The 21,509-nt window shown below is 41.5% G+C and overlaps 1 protein-coding gene across 1 annotated transcript in view; it reads right to left on the bottom strand.

The window, feature by feature from the left end:
- The window catches only part of grik3 (glutamate ionotropic receptor kainate type subunit 3), an 87,518-nt gene that overhangs the window by 27,050 nt on the left and 38,959 nt on the right, over nt 1-21,509 (bottom strand). The window contains exons 2-8 of the mRNA XM_084026114.1: nt 15,858-16,031; nt 15,478-15,735; nt 15,212-15,393; nt 11,396-11,449; nt 7,216-7,386; nt 5,405-5,548; nt 1,832-1,939 (exon numbers count right to left, since the gene is read on the bottom strand). Coding sequence (XP_083882240.1) covers nt 1,832-1,939; nt 5,405-5,548; nt 7,216-7,386; nt 11,396-11,449; nt 15,212-15,393; nt 15,478-15,735; nt 15,858-16,031 — 1,091 coding nt within the window. The remainder of the gene's footprint in view (nt 1-1,831; nt 1,940-5,404; nt 5,549-7,215; nt 7,387-11,395; nt 11,450-15,211; nt 15,394-15,477; nt 15,736-15,857; nt 16,032-21,509) is intronic.

Raw genomic sequence — 21,509 nt, 5'->3', positions numbered from 1 at the left:
ACCTTTATTTCAGCAGGCCGGGTTGTTTTGGAAAGCAGAGGGTACGTAGGTGTGTGGCGGGCAAATCAAGGACATTGTAGAACTGTACGTTAAAACAGAGTTTACACACACTTTTTTAAAATATGAATCACCTTATTTTCAAACTAAACTATGCCTTTTTCATGCATCTGTTTGCCCCTTTTTTTTATAAATCGGTCTAAGTATAGACATAATGATATATTATATTAATAATGATGATTCATTATCATTTGGTGGTCTAAATGTGCATGAAAAACAAATACAAGACTAAACAATAAGGCTAAAAGCAGCAGAGCATGGTTCCAGTTCATGTGAATGGCGTTACGGCACGGGGCTGCAGGTTGCATTACACTGTAAAAGTAATTTTGCTCCACAGTGTCAGTGAGATAAACCAAGAGATTTGAAGAAATAAAAGGATTTATACATGCGAGAAGCCCTCCGGCTAAAAGCAGCCGGAGACACACTCTGGAACATATCGTTAGCACAAATAGTCCTGTGGCTGTCGGTAACAATCTCTGTTTGCAAGTGGAGCCCTCCGCCGAAGCCTCCTCCCATCCCTCCCCGTCCTCTATGCAGACGCAGCTTTGAGTATTCACTGGGGTTCGTGCTTGACGTGGATCCATTTAAAGACATGCAGCCCCCCCTTTCCAAAAAAAAAAAAAGCATGGAAATCGTCTGTTAATGTCCTCCCTGCCTAATTCGGTGAGAGGCATATGCTCCGATTTGAAAAGCACATTAGTTACAGCGTGTCACACAACCAAAGAGGACTCCAGGAGAGAGATTTAAAAATATCTGTGAATGCTTTCCGCTTTGCAAAATTCTTCTTCTAATTGAACCCAATTACAATTAGCTCAATTCATCAAACACGATTAGCACAAATATTTGATTCAAAAGTTATTTACTCATGCGGCCGCATGGGGAGCGTTGGGGAAGTGGCACTCTTAGCATGAGCCCGAGCTCCAACTTGGGCTAATATTCAATTACAATGGATTAGTTGAGAAAATTCCACATCTTAACCGGCTCAAACGGTTAAAGCCGATTCCACGGATATATATATGGATCGCTAACATGCTCGAGCGTGGGATTTGTCAGAGGCACAATGTGAAGACGCTAATATGGCATCAAATACTTATTTCTTTATTTTTTTTGCAAGATGAGATGCTTCAACTTAATTGACCGCACGCAGGATAAGATGCCGGTGAAATCGAGAAGAAGAGTCATTTCAAAGCGGCAGCGTTTACAAGCTCTATTCTTGTTCAGAAGGGTTACAAGCTGAGAAGCCGCTGCTATTATACAGTCCTGAGCCTTTAGGGAGTACTTGAGGAAGTCATAATGGGACTTATCCCTATTTGATGTATTCATAATGTATGAAAGCCCTCTAGTAGAGAAAAGCTGTTATAGTCCAGGGGGTACTTTGCCTTCCAGTGTAATAAAATAACTTCTACATTACCAACCTTTTTAGTTGGTTTTTATGTAAAACATGTTTACACAGCTCATTACCACCAAACAACATTTTGGGCATCACCTCAAATTATCATTAAGAGAGGCTGCAATTAACACCCTAATGTGTACCCTAATCCAATTTGCTTTATGACCCACTAACTTATGCTTATGTTGAAACAGCCAATTTGCTTCCTTGTTAGGAGGTAAATGATACTGTCAAATTTGCATTATTTGTTCCACACCAGGAGGGAAATCTGAAATGTATTTGCGAAATCAATAAACCGTTAAATTCTTTTTTGTTTTGACTTATTTCGTTTTTGTTGTCCTTGTGCTTTTATTTCCATCTCAGCAAAAAACTGTAAAAATGTACCTTTTCGAGTCCTTCCTCCTTCAGACTGATGATGTCCAGGTCGAAGTCGGTGCGTAGACCGCTGCTCTTGTTGAAGGACAGTCTCCCCGTCAAACCATCCCAGTGGGACTGCAAGAGAATATATCTACATATTTATATTCACTCAAACTCATGAAGTCACTTTTACATCACCAACCAATCAATACATTTTGGGCGTTTCCAACGTCTAAAAGCCAGATTTTGCGGCTGTAGTTGACATCGTCCCCCCAACATTGTGACACACTTGCTGTCTTACATTTACATATAACAAAATATTTTGTAGACATTACAACATGACAAAAATAATAGTCAAATGAGCCAAGAGAAATGTAACACAGCTGTCAACAAAACACACACACACACACACACACAGATCAAAAGTACAAACACTAACCGTACATTTGCTTTTTTTTATTTTTTAATTACATTCTCCATCTCAACGCCTCCAACGCATTTCCCCTCCAGACTACGGAGTTAATTAACAACCATCGTCTTTTGCTTGATTCCCCATGGGGGGGAGGGGATGGGTGGGAATGACACAAAACTGCCCCCATTACGTTCCCTGCTACCCCCCACCTCCACAGATGTGTTCACAACAGTCTACCTGTTCATCTCACTCTTATGCTAATGCAGGTAGCTGTCTCACCACTGATGACACTAAGGCTTCTCACCTGTGTCTGATTATCATTGTGCATTTTAGTGTAGCCCTGGCGTTTGTGCGATTGCGTGGGGGGAATCCTTCTCAAAATGTTGAGCCAAGACTTATTTTTATCTTAGTCATTTACTCATTTTTTCTTTCTGCAAATAGATTTTTAATTTGTCTTTCATCCCTCTGTGATGCAGGCACTAGATCTCCACTAAGTATTTGTACGGCGGAGCAATCAATCCCCGCGTGCAGCGCTTGTCTGATATTTAAAGTACAAACTGTCACAACCCTACGGGCTCCAGCCCTCGCTTGTCTTCGCTGTCGCTTATCCAGCATCCGCTGGAGAAGTTTGGAGGCTTCAAGGAGAAATCGGTGGCACTCTCCTCCTTCAAACACCCCGATACCTCGTTCTGTCTGGCCTATCGCCACCGAGGTGGGCGGCATGTTCAAACAGCACTAATTCAGAGGGTGACATAAATGCCTCAGCCACATCACATCCGAAGGGCCAATTCGACCTTCAGAACATGTCAGACTCCTGTCTAGGAGAGCGTAAATCAGACCGGAGTAAGTGTTTTCTAACGGAACACTACGGAATGTTTGGATAAGGAGGGTGCAAGAATATTTCACTGGCCGCTAATGTAGCTGCTAATAGGACAACTCCCTGGTATAGCTAACAATGCTCACCCTATGTACAACACACACACATGAGACATTGTTTGTGCATTGTAATGGTATAGGCATTTGCCACGTCGTGTTTGCATATTTGGCAGACAAGCCGGTATTGCTGCTGAACACACACACACACACACACACACACACACACAATAGCAATCATGGATGTTGTGCCAGTTGGGGATGTGTAGCTGAGAAACATTATAATAATAGGGGGCATCGCATTTCAGAGCACAATTTTACACTTTACCGAACACATTCTTGGTATTGTAATGGATAGCAGACACATCCTGAGTTCCTGACTTCCAAACATAGCACTCACAATAACGATGCAGTAATAATGTTGTTGATTCGTCATTATAAACTGATGGTTACACATTGTAAGTCTAGTTTTATATACAGACAGGGATGCTATAGGCTTTACCAAACAACACACTGGAAATCTGATTATATTTTAAATTCAATTTGTGACCCTCTTCCTTATTTACAAAGTCGTGAGGGCTTGTTAGGGAGCCCCACCTGTATCCATAGAGCCGGGGTTACAATGGTCTCACACAGGTGTATCTATCTAACAGGCCTCAGAGAGGGAATGCATGATCGCTGTCAACCTTTCTGTCCAGAGTAGCCAAGAGACACACAACTAATAAAACCACAGATAGCTGTGGGCAAACCAGCCAACAACTGTCTTCGTGGGCTGCACTAAGGATCACAAGCACCTTCCTTTAATCCTGACTGGCCCCTTTTTAGTGCAATGCACCGACTTCAAGAAAGTCCTGAATAAACATGGGGTGTCTTCTCCGAAACAGAAAGGAGGGAGAGGAACCAGGAGGCTTTAAAACATCTCTCCTACCCCTCCTATCTTTGCAGCTCAAGGGAAAATGGTTAGTGACTATCAGTGAAAAGCATTGGAGATAAAGGACAGCACTGTGGAAGATCAGCCTTTGCTCTCTCTCAAGGAAGCCTGCTGGTGGGTTAAAAAACAAAAAAAAAACCTTAGAGGAGCCACAAGCGGTGGTCATTTCAAACCATCCACTCACCCACACAGTTCCTTTTCAAAGCGGATGCTTTAGGGGGCATGAAAGGTTATATTTCCACACGAGGAGCCACACACTCATGCCGCTGTACACCTGGGTTGAAGGTGCAGGTCAGTGCACCTGCAGCATGTGAAAGAGAGTGCTTACCCACTGCTCTTTCTGATTAAATGAAAAGTGCAGGCCGGGCAGTGGGACAATATGGAAAAATAGATTATGTGTGATTTTAGTGACATCTGAAGGTGGCCACAATGGCAGCCTGCTCTCCATTTGGCCCTGGTTCTTCAGTGTTGGAGTAACTTTTTAAACATCTTTCATGTCTTGATGGAGAATGATGCTGTCATGCAGTGGATAAGTGAGCTCAGGACATCAACGGCCTCATCCCGGCCAAAATAGTGAAAAATGCATGGCCTGAAGTACTCAAATACCGCCAGGTTGCCTCACGCCGAGGCACGTAAACCACCAGCAGAGACTTGGCCTATGCAGGGAGACGATCTTTGGATGAAGTCATGGGTGCTGAACAGGAGTTGTCAGCCATTTTGCTAATGATAAGTGGATGAGGAAAGAGGTACAGTATAGACAGCCCCCTCCCGCAGCAATCATTCTGATTGCTCTGTGGGTATATGCAAATGTGTGGGGGATCCTGGTTAGAAGGTGAAGCCTGTGTAAAATACAGTAGATCCGTGAGGTTAATGCTCTAATTTTGCGATAATTGCGTTTATTAGAGGGAAAAGCAAAGTGGAAATTCCTACCATTTATAAACCACAGGCGGAACAAATAAAAACACAAATCACTGTGTTGTTTGAACAAATCAAGATACAAATAGTTCCGTCTCTGCACGCCTCAAATCTGCCATTTTGCACAGTCTTGTTTGTGTATTCTGAGGCACTGTCAGGCTCTCATGTTAGATTAAATAAGAGCCGACTACACTAGTTGTGCTTTCAAAAGGTTACAGTACGAGCTTTTCTGGAAAATAGGTTATGAATACGGGGGATTTATAAAGCTGACAACAACAGCGCTTTGATGTGTCTATCTGGTCTCCGTTGGCTTTGTGCACGGATGTGATTGATTCGCCGGGTAAATATCCAACTCCCGAATGACCACGCGGTCCTCACTCCACTCCTTCTGTCATGTTTCGCCACTCAATCAGCATTCTCTCATATCAATAATCACATAGCAACGGGGCAACAAAGGCCGTCCCATCACCTCTTTGATGAAGCTCATGAAGCGTCCTCCGAATCTCCAGGGTTTGTGGCGGTGGCACTGCAGCGAGTTCACCGTCATCTGCGGCGCGTGCTGGTACGAGACGGACACAATGTGGACCGCGTCGTAGGTCAGAGCCGCATCTGTCTGGAATAAGGGGTGAACATTAATTCAGCTGATGTCTGCGGAAGGACATGAGTAGTAGTTTGGTCACCGGTAACCCGATCGCCACACTGATGCAGAGCCATCTAAAGGAATCCATACCGGACTGTGCAGACTTACACTTTCATGTCACATACATCATTTATAACCTTCTCATACATAATTAAAGAATGTACATCTTATACAACATACCAACACCTTGTTTGTTAGGAATATCGCTTTTTGTGTGTCTTGTTTCCATAAATGACATGTCATTTGGACTCGATACCTGGATTTCGGAAAACAGCATACAATTATTTTTGGCCTTAATTGGCGAGGTAAATAAGGTTAATATTTCTGACATGTTACATAGTATTTAACAAATAGTATTATTTCAGTAGTCTGTTACAGTCTGAGTTCTGCACCAGAACATCCTGTAGGTAATGGTATGAATTCAACAAGCCCTGGACGACATCCATAAATATCTTCTGTTTTGATGGCATAATTACATATTTTTTCTTGCTCTGTCTCGTTCCAAACTGAGCTGCATTGAGTTTGATATTTGGACAGTCTGGCCGGCCGGAGTATGCCAAAGTCCCTCTCATTTTTCTGGAAACACACTGAGAAAATGGTGCATTATCCATTATTAACTATCCATTTGAAAAAAATTGGCCGTAAAGGGATGCACCTGGTCTGAAACAATGGGAACGATACGTCCGAAGGATAATTGGTGCGAAAAGGGCCGAATGAATGTTCTCCGCTGCGTTATACGGCCCCCGTCTGAACCGTTAAAAACAGAAGATAACCCGGTGGATTTGTGCTATTCTTGCCATTATCTGACCCTTCCATCAACACGGATGAAGAGGACCAGGAACGTTCTCCTGACAACTCTTTTCGGTCTTCCAGCCTCCAGACTACATCCCTGAACTCTGAACCTGTTTCGGTCCCACGTGGATCATCCTGGTTGGTTCCAGAGTCCAGGTTGAGGTTGCAGGGCGATCGAGCGCTTTCCGTACCAGCCCCTCCTCTTTGGAACAACAGTCCATGTATTAGTGATCTGCTGACACGTTTCAGATTTGAAATCCTGTCTGCAGAAACATTCTTACAGACTAGTCGTATTTGTTTAGACAGTACAGCTCCGTTACGCAACCCGCTGGTTTTTAAGTTTAACTTCGTCTACCTGTTGGATGATTTATTTGTGATTTTCTCTTTTATGCGTTTTTTTTTCAACTGTCTGCTTGAAGGGTTTTCTTTTTACCACTCATGTTTTCTTCGTTTTATGCCGTCGCGCGTTGTCCTTTTTGAGACCCCGTCTATAGATAAATGAAACGCTGAGTTATGCACATACCTTGCATGTGTGATTCGGACCCTAAAGAAGAAATGAGTAATGAAGAAGCACACAATTCCAAGACATATTGGTTATAATGATGAAACCACTTTGTAAATCACCTAAAATCTGCATATTTCTTATTCAACAGTTAGTGTGAGTGTAGCTGCATGTGTTATTGCCCATAATAAAGTAGTTGGTGGGAGTAATGGCCATCAAACAGTTTCTAAAGGGGTATGCTGTTAAGCTTGAAGCCATTTCCTAACGGGGGCAAAAGTCTCTGAGACAGATTGACGTTTTTGTGACTGACTTTAAGACGGAACAACACAGAAGTAATAAAACATACCGTCATGATGCCCTCCAGGAGGCCCGAGTCGGGTTTGGGTGGAATCTGCCTCTCCATGGACCATTTCTCCACGATGGACGCCACCTGGGGATTGTCCACGTTGAGGATGCGAAAGCCGGTCATGTTGACACCACAGAAGCGATACGGCTCCAGGTCAATGGCCATCAGGTCCTTTTGAGAGACAGCAGCAGTGAATGATGGAGTCTAGCTCAGACTGAACATCCTTGTTTTCATCCTGGCTGCTTACTCTCACATGAAAAGAGTGACGCTGATGAAACAGATGCTATATGAGGGCCAAATAGAGTGAAAGGGAGGAGAAACAGTAGTTGTCGATGTCAAAATGGGGAGATTTAAGCGCGGTGTCTGGAAGCGGCGTCTGTGTAATAAATGAAATCTAAAAAGGCTCTGGTGGCGGAGTCGCTTCTTTTCCTGCTGGCAAACCCTTTTAGAATTGACAAATTGTTATTGTTTTCGTGCCCCCGCGATAATGAATTACACCACAGAAACCACAAGCTTGTGGTGTATTTTGTCTTTCTTAATCATGTTCATGTGAAAGAATCTTTATAGGCACACATTTCTTACTTGGGGAAGATGTATTATTGTTTGTAGCTCAGACAAATTAAAGAACAAGAGTGATAGTAATTAAAAAAGAAAACGCACACATTTCCTCGGATCATATTAATAATTCACGACTTGCATTCCCTTGGCAACTTCCCCTCAGCAATTCAATTTGAGCCGCTGTAATTTCTGGGGCAGCCATTGTAGCTGAAGTGTGAAGTCACATGTTGACACATGTCGTGTCGAGATGGGCCGGGGGGCTTGGAAAAGACATTTGGATGAACATAGATATTTCATTAGCACCCCGTGGGGTTAGTGCTGCGGGAACGGGAGCGTGTAAGACACTTACTAAAGAACGGTCGCCGCCAGTCACTGAAATATTTATCCTCTTTTATTCCTTTTCCCACTAGAACGCAGTACAGTACTCTCCTTTTGTGAAGGGAGATCAAAATAAATCACTGTTGTTCCATATGACATTCAAACATTGCTCAGAAAAGTAGATCGGGTTATGAGTTTTAACTTTGAAGCTAATAATACAAACTAACTGGGACAGGATTGTTTGTAAAAAATATAATTCGTCTTTTGTGACATCTCCGTTTCTTTTAGGGCATTTTGGGATGTCAGAAAAGTGACTTGTTCCTATTATAAGTTCACTTTATATATTTAATTTATTCTTTTTTTGCAGTGCTGCTTTGTACACACATTTCTTACTAAATCAACATAATCCTACGGCAGCATTACACTGAAATATTTACCCAGAGAACACACTGTGGGCGTCTGAGTGCAATACAAAGTTCTCAGCTGCAGCTTCCCAAAGATGGCGATGACAGACTCATTTTAAAGGACAAGGAAGTTATTACCCCCGAAACACCGCTGTTGCCTTTTCATGCTCTAATAAGTCGGCATTTCCCCTCACCTCGGAAGATAAACCGCAGACAGCAGAGGATTCCGTGGAGAGGAAATTGTATTGCCGTGTATACCTCACAAGTATTCATCATTTTGGATCAAACCAAGCCGCCAGGTGTAATCTCCTTAATGGCGTGTCATCTGTATGACAGCTTATTGCGGCATAAGGTGCATACCACGCTCTGATTCCATAAAGATATCCTGCTTCCGACATGAAATCAAAGTTTTTAAGTTTATCCTCTTGTAAATATTTCCACCTGTTAGGAAGCTGTTACACTTAAGCTACGGATGTCCCCCGATACTGGGTTTTTAAGGTGGATCGGGATCGGCTGATCCAATTAAATTTCATGGCCGATCCATATTTAATATTTTCCATGATTCCATTGTTACGTTTGTTTGTCGTTGTTGTTCTATTGCATCAGCCACCATTATCTAGTTGGAAAGTGGAGCAGACAGTTAGCTAGTTAAAAAAATTACTTCCTAGAAGTAAAGTTTAGTGAAGCGTACTTGTATTTACTACTTTTGAATGAGTTGTAAAGGTACTTTATGTTGGATAGTAAAGTGTATTCATATTATAGTTTCTAAGTGCTGGCATGTTGAACAACCAAAGTCCTATTTAACAGAATAAAGGGAACTGAATGAAAGGCCAGATTTTTTAATTATCTTATTTGTGAGAGAATAAAAGCCCTTGAGCACAGCTTGGATGCCTGTCTATTTGTTAATGTACACAAAATTAAATGCTGTTTTCCAACACAAAAAGTGATATCGGAAATCACTATCGGAAAACCGAAATATCGGGATCGGATTGGAAACCTATATGAAAGAATCGAAATCGGATCGGAAGCTAAAACATGAGATCGGGACATCCTAACTTAAACGCAATATAATGGCAATAAAAGAGGGTTTTTCTATCGCCCTATTAAAGCAGTAGATGTGCTCCACTAACGTAACGTATGGCAGAACACGTCGTCTGAGTGTGAAACATGACACACATCATACCCGGACCTTGGTGTCATGTCATATTATCACAACAGACCGGGGGAGTCCGAGGAGACGTGTGTGTGTGTGTGTGTGTGTGTGTGTGTGTGTGTGTGTGTGTGTGTGTGTCTGTGTGTGTGTGTGAAGCAGAAATGGAGACGATAACGGAGAGTGAGAGGGGCAGCACACATCACGCTGGTATTCATTCCCATTCAGTCTGTTTGTCTCCAGATAGTCGACGCCTCGGTGACGAGCAGCAGCGGCTCCCCGCCGGCTGCTTGTGTTCGTCAGACGATGCTTTCTGAGCGGGGGGTGGGGGGGGGGACTAACATGCTCAAGATGGGAATGAACAGTTTACATACCCAGGTGAAGTTAAACATATCTCGATAAATGTGTGTTCGCAGCAAACGTGGAGTGGATTTCTTTGGTTCCTGCCGTTGAAATATTTCAACTCGATTGAAAAATGTCACGTGACGCTGTAACGGCAACGCCTATGAGTGTTGAGATTCTCCTCCGGTCGTCACTGAATCGGAGACAAAAGGTATCGTAGCGGTCTGTGGTCTCCCAGAGGTCTAGCATAGACTCTTACATTAGTCCAGAGACCAGACTAATGTGGAGGAACCAGAGACTGTCTGTGGTCCCCCAGAGGTCTAGATAGTAGCTCACATTAGTCCAGAGACCAGAACCAGACTATGTGGAAGAACCAGAGACTGTCTGTGGTCCCCCAGAGGTCTAGATAGTAGCTCACATTAGTCCAGAGACCAGAACCAGACTATGAGTAGAAACCAGAGACTGGCTGTGGTACAAACACCAAGGTAGATGCCATAATTATGTACTATTAAATAATTATTCATATTTTAAGTCTTGATGGAGCAGCTCCAGTGTTAGCATAGCCTACCTCCGATCGATCCAACCTCCATTCAGAAAACAAGCATTTTTAAAGTTATTTGCTTTTCATCTTGCAGACAGACCGAACAAACCATGACTTTGGATTAATTGTCACCATATTGTAGTTAGTTCATTGTTCTGTTTTCACCATTACATGCAACACTTTTTTTTGTTTTGTTTTGGGTGCATATCACTGTAGTAAACCAGCCGATGTGTCACTTGCTTATTCACAGTCCTGCATTGCATCGTCCCACCTTCATGAATGAATGGATCCATTATTATTCGAGGCCTGTGGTGCTGCTGAATAGAGGTGTGGTTGCTCGTTAGTGTACCCTCATTGATATATGGGGGGTACAAAGGTGATAGAAACACCTGTCAGTGTAACAATACAATTGAACAGCGTCACACACCGCAGCCTCCAAAATGTGTTGAATCAACAAAACCACGGTATTCTCCATTCATGAAGGTTGGGTTTGTGCTGCCCTTTTCTTCATATATTCACTTTAAAATTCATGGGATTTAATTACATGCAATCTTAAAGCTGAGAGCTCATAATGGACCAATTCATGAAGCCGCATCCAGTTTAGAATCTCAAGCTGTTGTTGTTTTTTTTTTTTTTTTTTTTTCACGCCGCCACCTCAAAGACTTCCTTTGACTTCTTTATAAAGCCGAGTGTTTACTACGGGCGCGCTGAAGACTCCATTATGCCTCCAGCTTGTCAAACAGAATTGATATTATGGACTGGATCCAAACCCCCATTGGCAATTAGCCACTATTCATCAAAAACTCAAGCGGTGGGGAGATGGGAACAAACGAGACTCTATTTGCATTAACAAGCATGGTACATTACCAGAGTGGTGAAGATATAGTGGTAATACTCTGTCATCATCCCCATGGTCTGGGCCTGAAACGATACGGAGACAGAGGATGGGAAAGGAAGTTGTGAATGAAGAGAGAAAATGGTCATTTCTTGTCATGTAAAGGCATTTTGGACAAACAATATCAACGAGATGCATTCAAAGACGCAATCAGTGGAGGAAAAAACAGATTTAAATGATTTTTAATGAGCATATCGACTATGAAGCTGCTCATTTTGTTGGCAAAGTTTCTGTTATCGCTTGTTGAGATTTCTGCACGATATGTAGATTCATACAGAGAATAGCAACCATACTTTTTCTATGCATTTAAATGATTTGCAATGGCTCGGGCCAAACGTGACGTTATTCCTACAAAGAAGAAGAGCCTTCAATCAAAAGGGGCTCGGTAATCTTTGCCTCACATCCAAACGCTCCATCACTGCCGCTTGTTTCACTCAATCTACATTCAAAGGCACCGCTTTCCCATGGCTGCTGTTCTGCCTATTTAATTGTGCCATCTGTTGTGGGGAGAGAGAAAAAAAAAGCCAAGGTTAAATAAATAAGATGCTACGCTTATGTGGCGGCAACATCACTGCTCCATCTATAGACGTCAAGCCAAATCCATGACATTGAAACTTTGTGAACGGGAGTTTTTCTTCTTCAGTATTAAAATACTATACTATATACGTAATGGGTCTGTCGACATTATTATTCATCCTCATCTATTTTCTTGTAAAAATTAGAGAAAGTAGGGGTGAGTATTGGCAAGAACCTCACGATACGATACGTATCACGATACTTTGGTCATGATACGATACATATCACGATATTGCAATATACATAAAGATGAAAACACATGTACCTGTATATGTACATCAGATGATATTGATCAGAGTACAAATTGAGTCAAAACTATTTCATTCAAAACAGCTTCTCCATTTTTTAATTTCCATGAAATTCACTGGAATAAATATTGAAAATAAAATGAAAAAGGATAAAGTACTGCATTCACAACGCGTCTAAACATGATTTTTTTTTTTTAAATCGATCTTTGGAGTTGAAAAATTGATATTGTATTGGGCGACAAAGTATCGCGATATATTGCCGTATCGATATTTTGACCCACCCCTAAGAGAAAGTAATGTTCCTCAATACAGGAGCAGTTTCACCACACAAAATAAAAAAAATTTGAGAATTAAGTTCTAAAAAGTTATTTTTTAAAGGCACCAGAGACATGCTTTTCATGTTCTCCCATCCAATCTGAGAGGAAACATAACCTGACAGAGGCATGTTGAATGCAGTTGAGCCTGTCAGGGTGAAGACAGGACCCAGCGTATTGTGGAGAATCGTGGCTTTACAAGAAAATATTCCAAAGGCACAATGCAGTACTTGATATTTCATCTCCCACGCCAGATCCTCATTCATACAATTGCAGCCACCACAATGAATCCAGTGTTGTTTTTGAATGCTACTTATTTGTCTTGGATGGAACCAACCATTCAGTAAAGCTCTAAATGATTTGATCGCTGCTGCCTGAAAAATCAAAACACCAAATCTGCCTTGAATGTTGTATTAGGTGACGCAGATTGTATTCGGAGAGCAAACCATGTGTATTGTATTCTTAATAGTGGCCCGATTTGCCAGGTTGTTAGAATGTATTTATTTATCTCTTCTAGTTTTTATCCACCTCTCAAATGTCAATATTTGCAGATTTTTGTCGTGTTGTATGTCAGTTACTAATTATAAAAGCTCATTGGATATCTCAGCGTTGGCTTTTTGGAACTTGTGATTGGCATTTTTCACTATTTGACATTTTACAGACAAAATTAATTGGGAAATAATTAGCAGATAAGCAAGTAATGAAAATACACCTTGCGTTGTAAGCCCTAATCCACATTGAATAGCTGTGATTGACAGGTAATTTGGTCCAGCTTTGTCCAATGCTGCTTTTTTTTAACAAATAAATCCGCACAAAGCTATTCTGGTAGGTATCACAGAAAACCACGCGTCACGACAAATTCAAGCTTATATACTTGCATGTTTGGGCTTTATTGTACCTGATGAATGATGTACAAGAAGGAAGTGGAACTCTTAGCCAATCACCTGTTCTCCCATCATTTAAAAAGCCCTGCACTCGGATGATGTGGTCATGCAGCTGTCAGGAGAGGTTTTGCCTCAGAACCTTCTCTCACTTCTTCTCTCAAGAGGACACTGATTCTTCCAGAGCGAGATGTGCAGATTGGCCATGAGCGAATATATGTCAGCTTGTATCTCAGTGACTTGGGAGGACCGAGTTATTTAAATAACTTGGGGAGGAGATGATGCATTGGAGAACCATGTTAATGGGAGCTGACAGCACGCTGAATGGGGGGTGGGGACATCTGTAGAGGATAAACCGCCGAGAAGAACCCGTCTCTGACAGTCATTAGTTGACTGAAGATCATTTAGATCAAAACACATTTTGATAATGAAGCATTTTTGATCTCATGCCTGTTTGCGAGATGAAAGTCTGGTCATCCGTGAAAAGTTGGTTGTAGGAGATTGTTTGATAACGATGCACAAACACAGTGATTCTCAAAGTGGGGTCCGTGGTACTGTGGCAGGGGGTACGTGAAATATTTAACAATAGTATCGTAAAGAAAATGCATATCTGCAGATGGGGAGTGGAATAAAATCTGCATATTGTGTCCATGACGCCCACCCACATTCACTCTGAGCCAGTAGAAATGGGATATCATTGTGAAACAGCATTTTCCTTAAGTTGAGGCACTTCCATACAAATCATCTATGTGTGTATTTTGTATTCCATCTTGCTATTGTTTATTTCCCAGAAGTTTTTAAGATCAATAACTTGATATGTAAGCTATAAATGCTGTGAAGTTGAATAAAATCACCACCTGTAAGTATATAAGTGGTATTAACATTCAGTGACATTGCACATTTCTCCCCACTGTGGGATTAATAAAGGATTATCTTATTTTATCTCAAATGAGTCAAATTGAAATGTGTTTCTGGTTTATCACTCTGAAACAGGTCTGGTTCAGGTTCAGGTTGACAGGTTTTAGAGTACAGATAGTTCCAATGGTATCTCAGAGTACAAAGTGGAGTAAGCCCATGTTGAATCGGTGTTACGGTGAAGAGGGGTACCTGACCCCAGACGGTTTGAGAACCGCTGCTTAATGCCATTACCTAAATAAAGATGAAGCAGATTTATTCAGGATCGTTTTGTATATTTATCTACATTCAATTTTTTTTCCAGATATAATGATTGGCAAATATCTGGATGCATCAAATGATGAAGACCCATGATCTGTTTGAAGCAGGTTTACAGTCTACAATACAAATCTGCATCCCTTTGATGAATGAACAGCTGTGCATCACGACTGATCACAGCCTGATATTAAACATCGTAACATTACTCAGTCTAGGATATATTTCCTCCACAAGTTTATAAATATCAATCAGTCAGGTTGAGAGTTGATATCTACCCTTGGACGCGACTGTAGTTGACTGCCTTTTTGAGATGTTCTGGGCAAGCAGGTGGTACCAGAGTAAATCTCCGGCTCTCCGACAGCCGGATTTCACTGCTGCTTAATTATTACCGACACACCTTCTGCTGCTGCTCTCCCAACCCGAGTTCTTGCCAAGCCAAAAGCCTCCATATTTCATTCACGACGCATCTGATCAACCGAATGCGAAGGAATCACCTGGTGCCAGGGTGAGTGGCTGGAAGAGGATCACATGCTTTTTCGCTGGCTTGGCCCGGGCTCAGGGTCTGACACCAGGAGGGTCTGTGTTCTCCCACTAACCTGTTTGAGAATCTGTGCAGCCATGTGGTGATTGCAGTCAAAGATGATGCGAAACTCCCGGTTTCTCTTCATTTCTTTGAGGAGGGGTCTCGTGTCCTGGTTGTCGAGAGGAAGCTGACGGATCTTTAGCCGGATGTTGTACCTGGACGGGGCCATGATCAGCTCCTGTAGTCTGATCAGACCTGACGGAGACACACGGCACAAATTAGCATTAATGCAATGACTACTTTGCACATTATACATTATATAATAGTGTAGATGTTCACCTGTGCTGTCGTCATACACCACAGTGGCTGTTTTCCATTTGAGAAACTGCACCAGGTCCAGGATGGCGTAGCTGAGCGAGGAATAATCCGGGTATAAGTTGGCGTAAAAGCTGTCCCGGTTGTCCATGGGGTGATGTTTCCACCGCACCTGGACGTGCGGCACTTCCAATGCATTGCAGATGGACTGCACGGCATTAGACGACGAACTATGGGAAGGCCCAAATATAGCGACCACGCCTAAAGACAACTGGTCACAAGCTGGAGGGGAGCAAGAGAGGGAAAGCCAGAAAACATAACATGTACCTCTTCGGTCAGCGTATATTGGTTTGTTTTTGGACCGACCATCTGTAATCAGTCCTTATGTAAGAATAGCCACTCACCTTTTCTTGACGCCTCAAAACTGTCGTAGATATTAATCCTCTGTATGTCATATGTTAGTGTCGTGTTTGGCAACAACGTCCTGTTTCTGTTAATGTTATTGACGGCAAATTTAAAGGCAAGCTCCTCGGCGCTAACGAGCGAAACTGGTCCGTCCGTTTGTTCGAAAATCCCACCTGAAAAACAAAAGAGGAAACAAAAAAGCAACGTAAGGCCAACCATAATGACAAACACGATGCACTTAGACGAGCAGTGAGGGGAGCAGCGAGCATAACACGAGGTATTAAATCTGCTCAGCAAACATAGAAGGACCCTCTCCATTTTCAGTGAATGCTGGAAAAAAAAAAACCCAATATCAGCTTTGAAGTCTAAGGCCATAATGGATTTAAGGAAAATGTGTGTGTGAGTGTCTGCCTGTCTGCTCCATCAGGGCAGCAGGGTTTCTCAGGCTCTTGTCTCTCCATTAAAATGTCCTTTTATTTCCACCAGAACACCACATTGGTGGAGCGGATAACTGGACTTGAGCACTCTCCTTTTTACATAAAAATTCAAAGGAGAATATTTTTTCCCTCATTCTTTCAACGGTCTGGACTACTGCTCATAACGTACAAAACATGTCTGTGTGCACATCAAAGTAAAATATCGCTTTATGATGGTGGAGTGTAGCAGACATTCGCTGCTGCACTCCATCCTGCAGTGGAGAAGGAACATCCTCTTTTTATAAAATACTTGGCCAGATGAATGACATTTTTAATGATATGTTGGACGTTAGGAAGCTTAAACAACTAAAATTAAATATTTAAAATTAAATTTGGGTGACTTAAAGGGGAATTCAACCAATATTAAACACATGTAATATCCTATAGCATTATTGTGAGTAATAGTCAACGTAAAAACTGTTGTGTAATGTCGTCTGTGGATTTTAAAGGAGCTTATTTAATGATGATGTCATAGTGGTGGCCTAACAAACAGAAAGCTTTTGTTTCAAGGAGTGACCATTAAAAAAAAAAAATAATAAAATATCCAATCCGATGCATATTGGGAAATGTGTGATCCAGTGTTTTTGGAGTTAAAATGTGATTTTATGTGACATTGAAAGGCAGTTTGTTGCTCAAGTGATCTACATCTTAATTTATGGAAAGCCAGTCATTGTTCCTTCACTTTAACAGAATATTCACAAGTCAGAGTTCTCTTCAGAGTCTCTTCTTTGGCATTATTTCACTGTCATGTCAACCTCGGCATCTAACATTAAAATAGTCTCCGCCGCTCTCAGTGTAATTGTTAAAAGTAGCAAACATTACATGCGCTGTCAAACGTAAGACAACAAAGTCCTCCGTGGCTCAGACGCAGCCTTTAAGACGACAACTTGGACAGCTTCTTAAAAGACGCCTGTAGGAACATCAGCTTATAGAGAGACGCTCCTCCACCTCCTCCTCTCATCATATTATCAATTTCAATAACAAAGCAAAATGTCTCTGCCATCTTCTGTCAATTAAAAATAAATACAATAAAAAGTTCAGTAAGTTTAACTTTTATGGTCGTTATTTAAGCTTTGTGAAACCGGTTTTCTCCGCATTGAGATGTCAACACAGAAATGATTAATATGATGATTCCTGCTGCCTGTTTATGCTGGTTATATGAGTCTGAATTCTCTTTAGATAACCAGAAGTAGGGCATGACGAGGCGAGATTAAGTGGAATATCCGGGTCAGGAAAGTAAAACTTTATTGGGATCTTCGGGTCCGATATTCAGTAAAAATATCTGGAGATCAGCGTTGATTCTTTATGGTCGTAATATGCTTCAATGTCAACAAAAATCTGTAGAAATCTGCAAGAGAAGAGCTAGCTCGTGTTCGTGCTTTAGCCCTTTAGCTACGCTAGATAGCTAAAGGGCCATAGAAACATATGGAACACCATAGAAACATATGGAACAACTAGCTTAATCAGACGTATTGTAATTCATTTCCATTAACTCAGATTAACCGTTGTGGTCTCTCCGTAGCATCGCCCTTCTTATAATGGAGCTAACAGCAGGTCATTCATAAAAAAGAAAAAAAGATTCATGTTTAGACGCGTTGTGAATGCAGTACTTCTTCATTTTATTTTCAATGTTTATTCCAGTGAATTTCATGGGAATTAATAAAATGAAGAGGCTGTTTTGAATGAAATAGTTTTGACTCAATTTGTCCTCTGATCAATATCATCTGATGTACATATACAGGTACTTGTGTTTTCTTCTTTATTTGTATCGCAATACCGTGATATCGTGATACGTATCGTATCATGACCAAAGTATTGTGATACGTATCGTGCCAATACTCACCCTGATAGTGGGTATTTGCATAAAAACACAATATTGGATTGATAAGAATTAAACAGGTCCTAATTCCTTCACTAATACCTATTTGAACATTTGAACGCCTCTTGCCCCGGGCAAGCAGACACATTAATGTCGAGCCTTAACTTTCTCACACTATAGCTCGAAGCAGTTTCTAAGACGCAATTAAATCTCCTAATGACCCCAATAAAATGTTCAATCAAGTATTTAAATACAAATACACAGCGTAGTTCCTAATCATTTGAATCCTGCATTTTATGCAAATTACCACTACATATGATCATAACAAAGTAAACGATACATTTGAATGTGTATATTTTCTAATAGACACGTTTACCATTTCGGACCATTACGTTTGGCTGTTAGGTGAAACAAAGCTAACATTAGAAGAAGAAAAAACAGCATTTTATACTTATATACATATTTTATACAGTATATTTACCTTCACTAAAACACTTGAAATGTTCTTTTAAAAATGTTGAAGAAGGGACACTTTTCCAAACAGCTTCTTGATTCATGCACGCATCATTATTATTTAATAAAGGGCACAGAAAGGAATCAATAAAAACGGCTTTAATTTAATTAGGCCTAATGGGATTTAAAGAGCACAACGTGATTTATTCCATCCCAGTGTTTTGGTGTGTTTTTTGCGTTTAAGGATTTTTTGCACTCCCATGGCCTCGCACACAAAGCACTGCCAACCCCGGTATTATTTCACTAATCCTGGAGAATACCTGCTTTCTGAGAGCTCTGCTTGGAAACGGCACCTGTGACCCTCCGATGCCCCCGAACGAGACCCCGGGGTCTGGATCGCTCTCTCACATATCTGTGTTGCCGTGGCACTCCTGGAAGCCGTGCTCAGATTACTATTTATGACTGGAAGCCTCCGTGGACTGCGATGTGGGGGGGGCATGATGCATAAACCGCCCGGTGGTATGCGTCACATTAAAATAAATGAATCCTTCCATTTCGTGGGGGGGAAATCTCATTAGAGTACATTAAGTAATTGCTGGGGTATATAGTAATTTGACTGTTAAGAGGATAAAATGTGCATTGCTCAGAAGCACTTTAACAAATTTAATAAACAGAGGGAAACCTGCTCCTTGGGAGGAAAATCCTGCGGATAATTTGCTTTGCCCTTTTCAGAATTCAACCATAAGCACAACAGCTTTAAAGCTCTACAAGAGCTCCCTGCCATTCCATCCAATAAGGGACTCTTTAGGATTGCACAGAATGGACTCTAATGATGGAGGGATTGGGATATGATGGAACTTGCCTCTAAGTTCCCGTGCAAACAGCTACGCTGAGTGTTTGTTGTCGCGGTGGGCTCGCGTGCCAATTGAGATGCATGAATTTCAGACGTGTTCCTGCGAATCTCAGTCAAAAGGCTTCAAATGAGCCTGTCTCCAATAGACAGGAACACAAAGGGGCTTTAATTAGTCCCTAAGGTCCTACCACAATATATAAATCAGCCACTAATTACAGCTGTTTCCATAATTTGTCCTTTGTGGACCAGCTGCATTCACAAGTCACAGTGACACGTGTGAGGAGGATTCAAATGCAAACCAGGCGATGAAAACTTAACAGAAATATTAACAGACGACTAGAATGTAAAATATAATGCAACTGTTATGCTGCAGCGTTGTGTGGAATCGCCCAATATTAAACCAATAAGGCTCCTCGGATATTAATCGGTCTCACATCTGCAGTGCTGGTTTGATCCCAACGCTTCGGCAGCTAAATGAACACACGTGTACTTTAGCGTGTATCAAGCAGATTTACGGATCCAGTCGCACAAAGCAAACGCATTAAGAAAGTACAAAGCGGGGAAGTATAAATGCAGCTAATGGCGATTAAAAGGTAAGAGCTACGTTCAGGAGATATCACACTGTTACGTGTTGATAATGGAACAAAAGCATTCAGTTGAAAGACTTGGAATGGGAGCAAACTGCCGATTAAAAGTGCACAAAATGGTTATTTATACGCATAAATAATACATTAATTAAAAAATATGACCTGCGTGTCAATGAGAGCCTTCGGTAATCCGAGGTATGAATGGAAAGGAAGATGGGTTTTTATTCTTGAACGGAGGCGGTGAGTGCAGAGGGCAACTTCTGCACGGCCTCGAGGAACTGACAGCGACAAGCTGCATCCACTCACAATCAGCTTCACATTTCAGCCCTTCCAACGAGAAATCCATGACGTCGCATGGCAATACCCACATGTTGTGTTTCCCACAAACAATGTGGGCAAGTGCACAAGCGTAAACCCATCCTCCGCTGTTATGGAGTGGCAGGCTGCCTGCGAGACGGCTTAGGATATAATCAACTGGGTTCCACTGGAAATCCTCATTTTTAACATCAAGGTTTGCAGACTTGATACGACGCAGAAACAAGAGAAAACAGATACTAGGGTTGTTTTGTGTTTTGATAATGAATCAACACTGAAGTACATTTCTAAATGATACAGCTGAGTCGGAGAATTCCTGATAAACTTGACTTAACTGAGATGTTTTTTTATTTCTTGCTATCTGAGTATGTTGGCTTGAATCCATCATCACTTTTTAAAGTTTTTAGATTAATTTATCCTGACCTCGACGCTGCTTTCCAACAAGATGGAGTCTGCTATATTGTCTTTTTCCATACATTTCTCCATTTCTTTTGGGATTCCATCCAAGATTAGACGAGTTATATTTGTTACGTAAACATGGTCGCTGATGAGAAAGTGTTTTTTTATTCAACCAAGCACACAACAGCATGAGGTAAAGATTGGAGTCGGATTAACCTCCATCGTCATCCAAATGTCACTTTTGTTCTATTCAACAATACGTGCTCTAAATAAACGGGGTGCCCGCGAGGTCGTTTTAAAATCTGTGATAACTTTGCCCTTCAACCTGAAATCTGTGCTGAGGAGAAGCAAGATGTCACCTATAACAACATTTAATATGACGTCACGACCTCATTTCTTAACCTGGGAAACCCCAATGTTTAGGGGGGTTACGAAAGCAGAATTAATTGATATACAAATGTATAAATAGATGCGTATTTCCCCTTTATATAAATGATAGCCTCTGGACAAAGCCCATACTAGATGGACATATACAGTAGATACAGGTAAGTGGATGGAATACATATTTCATTTTTATTGCCCTCCATTGTGCGATACAAGCCGCTTGTTAAAGCCGACGCCGTGCTACCAGACAAACCCAAACAATGGAACCAGCTCATTATGCTCCCGGATAAATACAGTATGTCCTCGCCCACCGCATCTGTGAGTGTTGCTCTTTTGTGCTTCCTTTTTTTTTTCCTGGTGGGATT

This window comes from Eutrigla gurnardus, assembly GCF_963514095.1.
Source record: "Eutrigla gurnardus genome assembly, chromosome: 14".
Classification (NCBI taxonomy): Eukaryota; Metazoa; Chordata; class Actinopteri; order Perciformes; family Triglidae; genus Eutrigla; species Eutrigla gurnardus.
The sequence above is the reverse complement of the archived record's forward strand: the minus strand, read 5'-3'. Positions and strand labels throughout refer to the sequence as shown.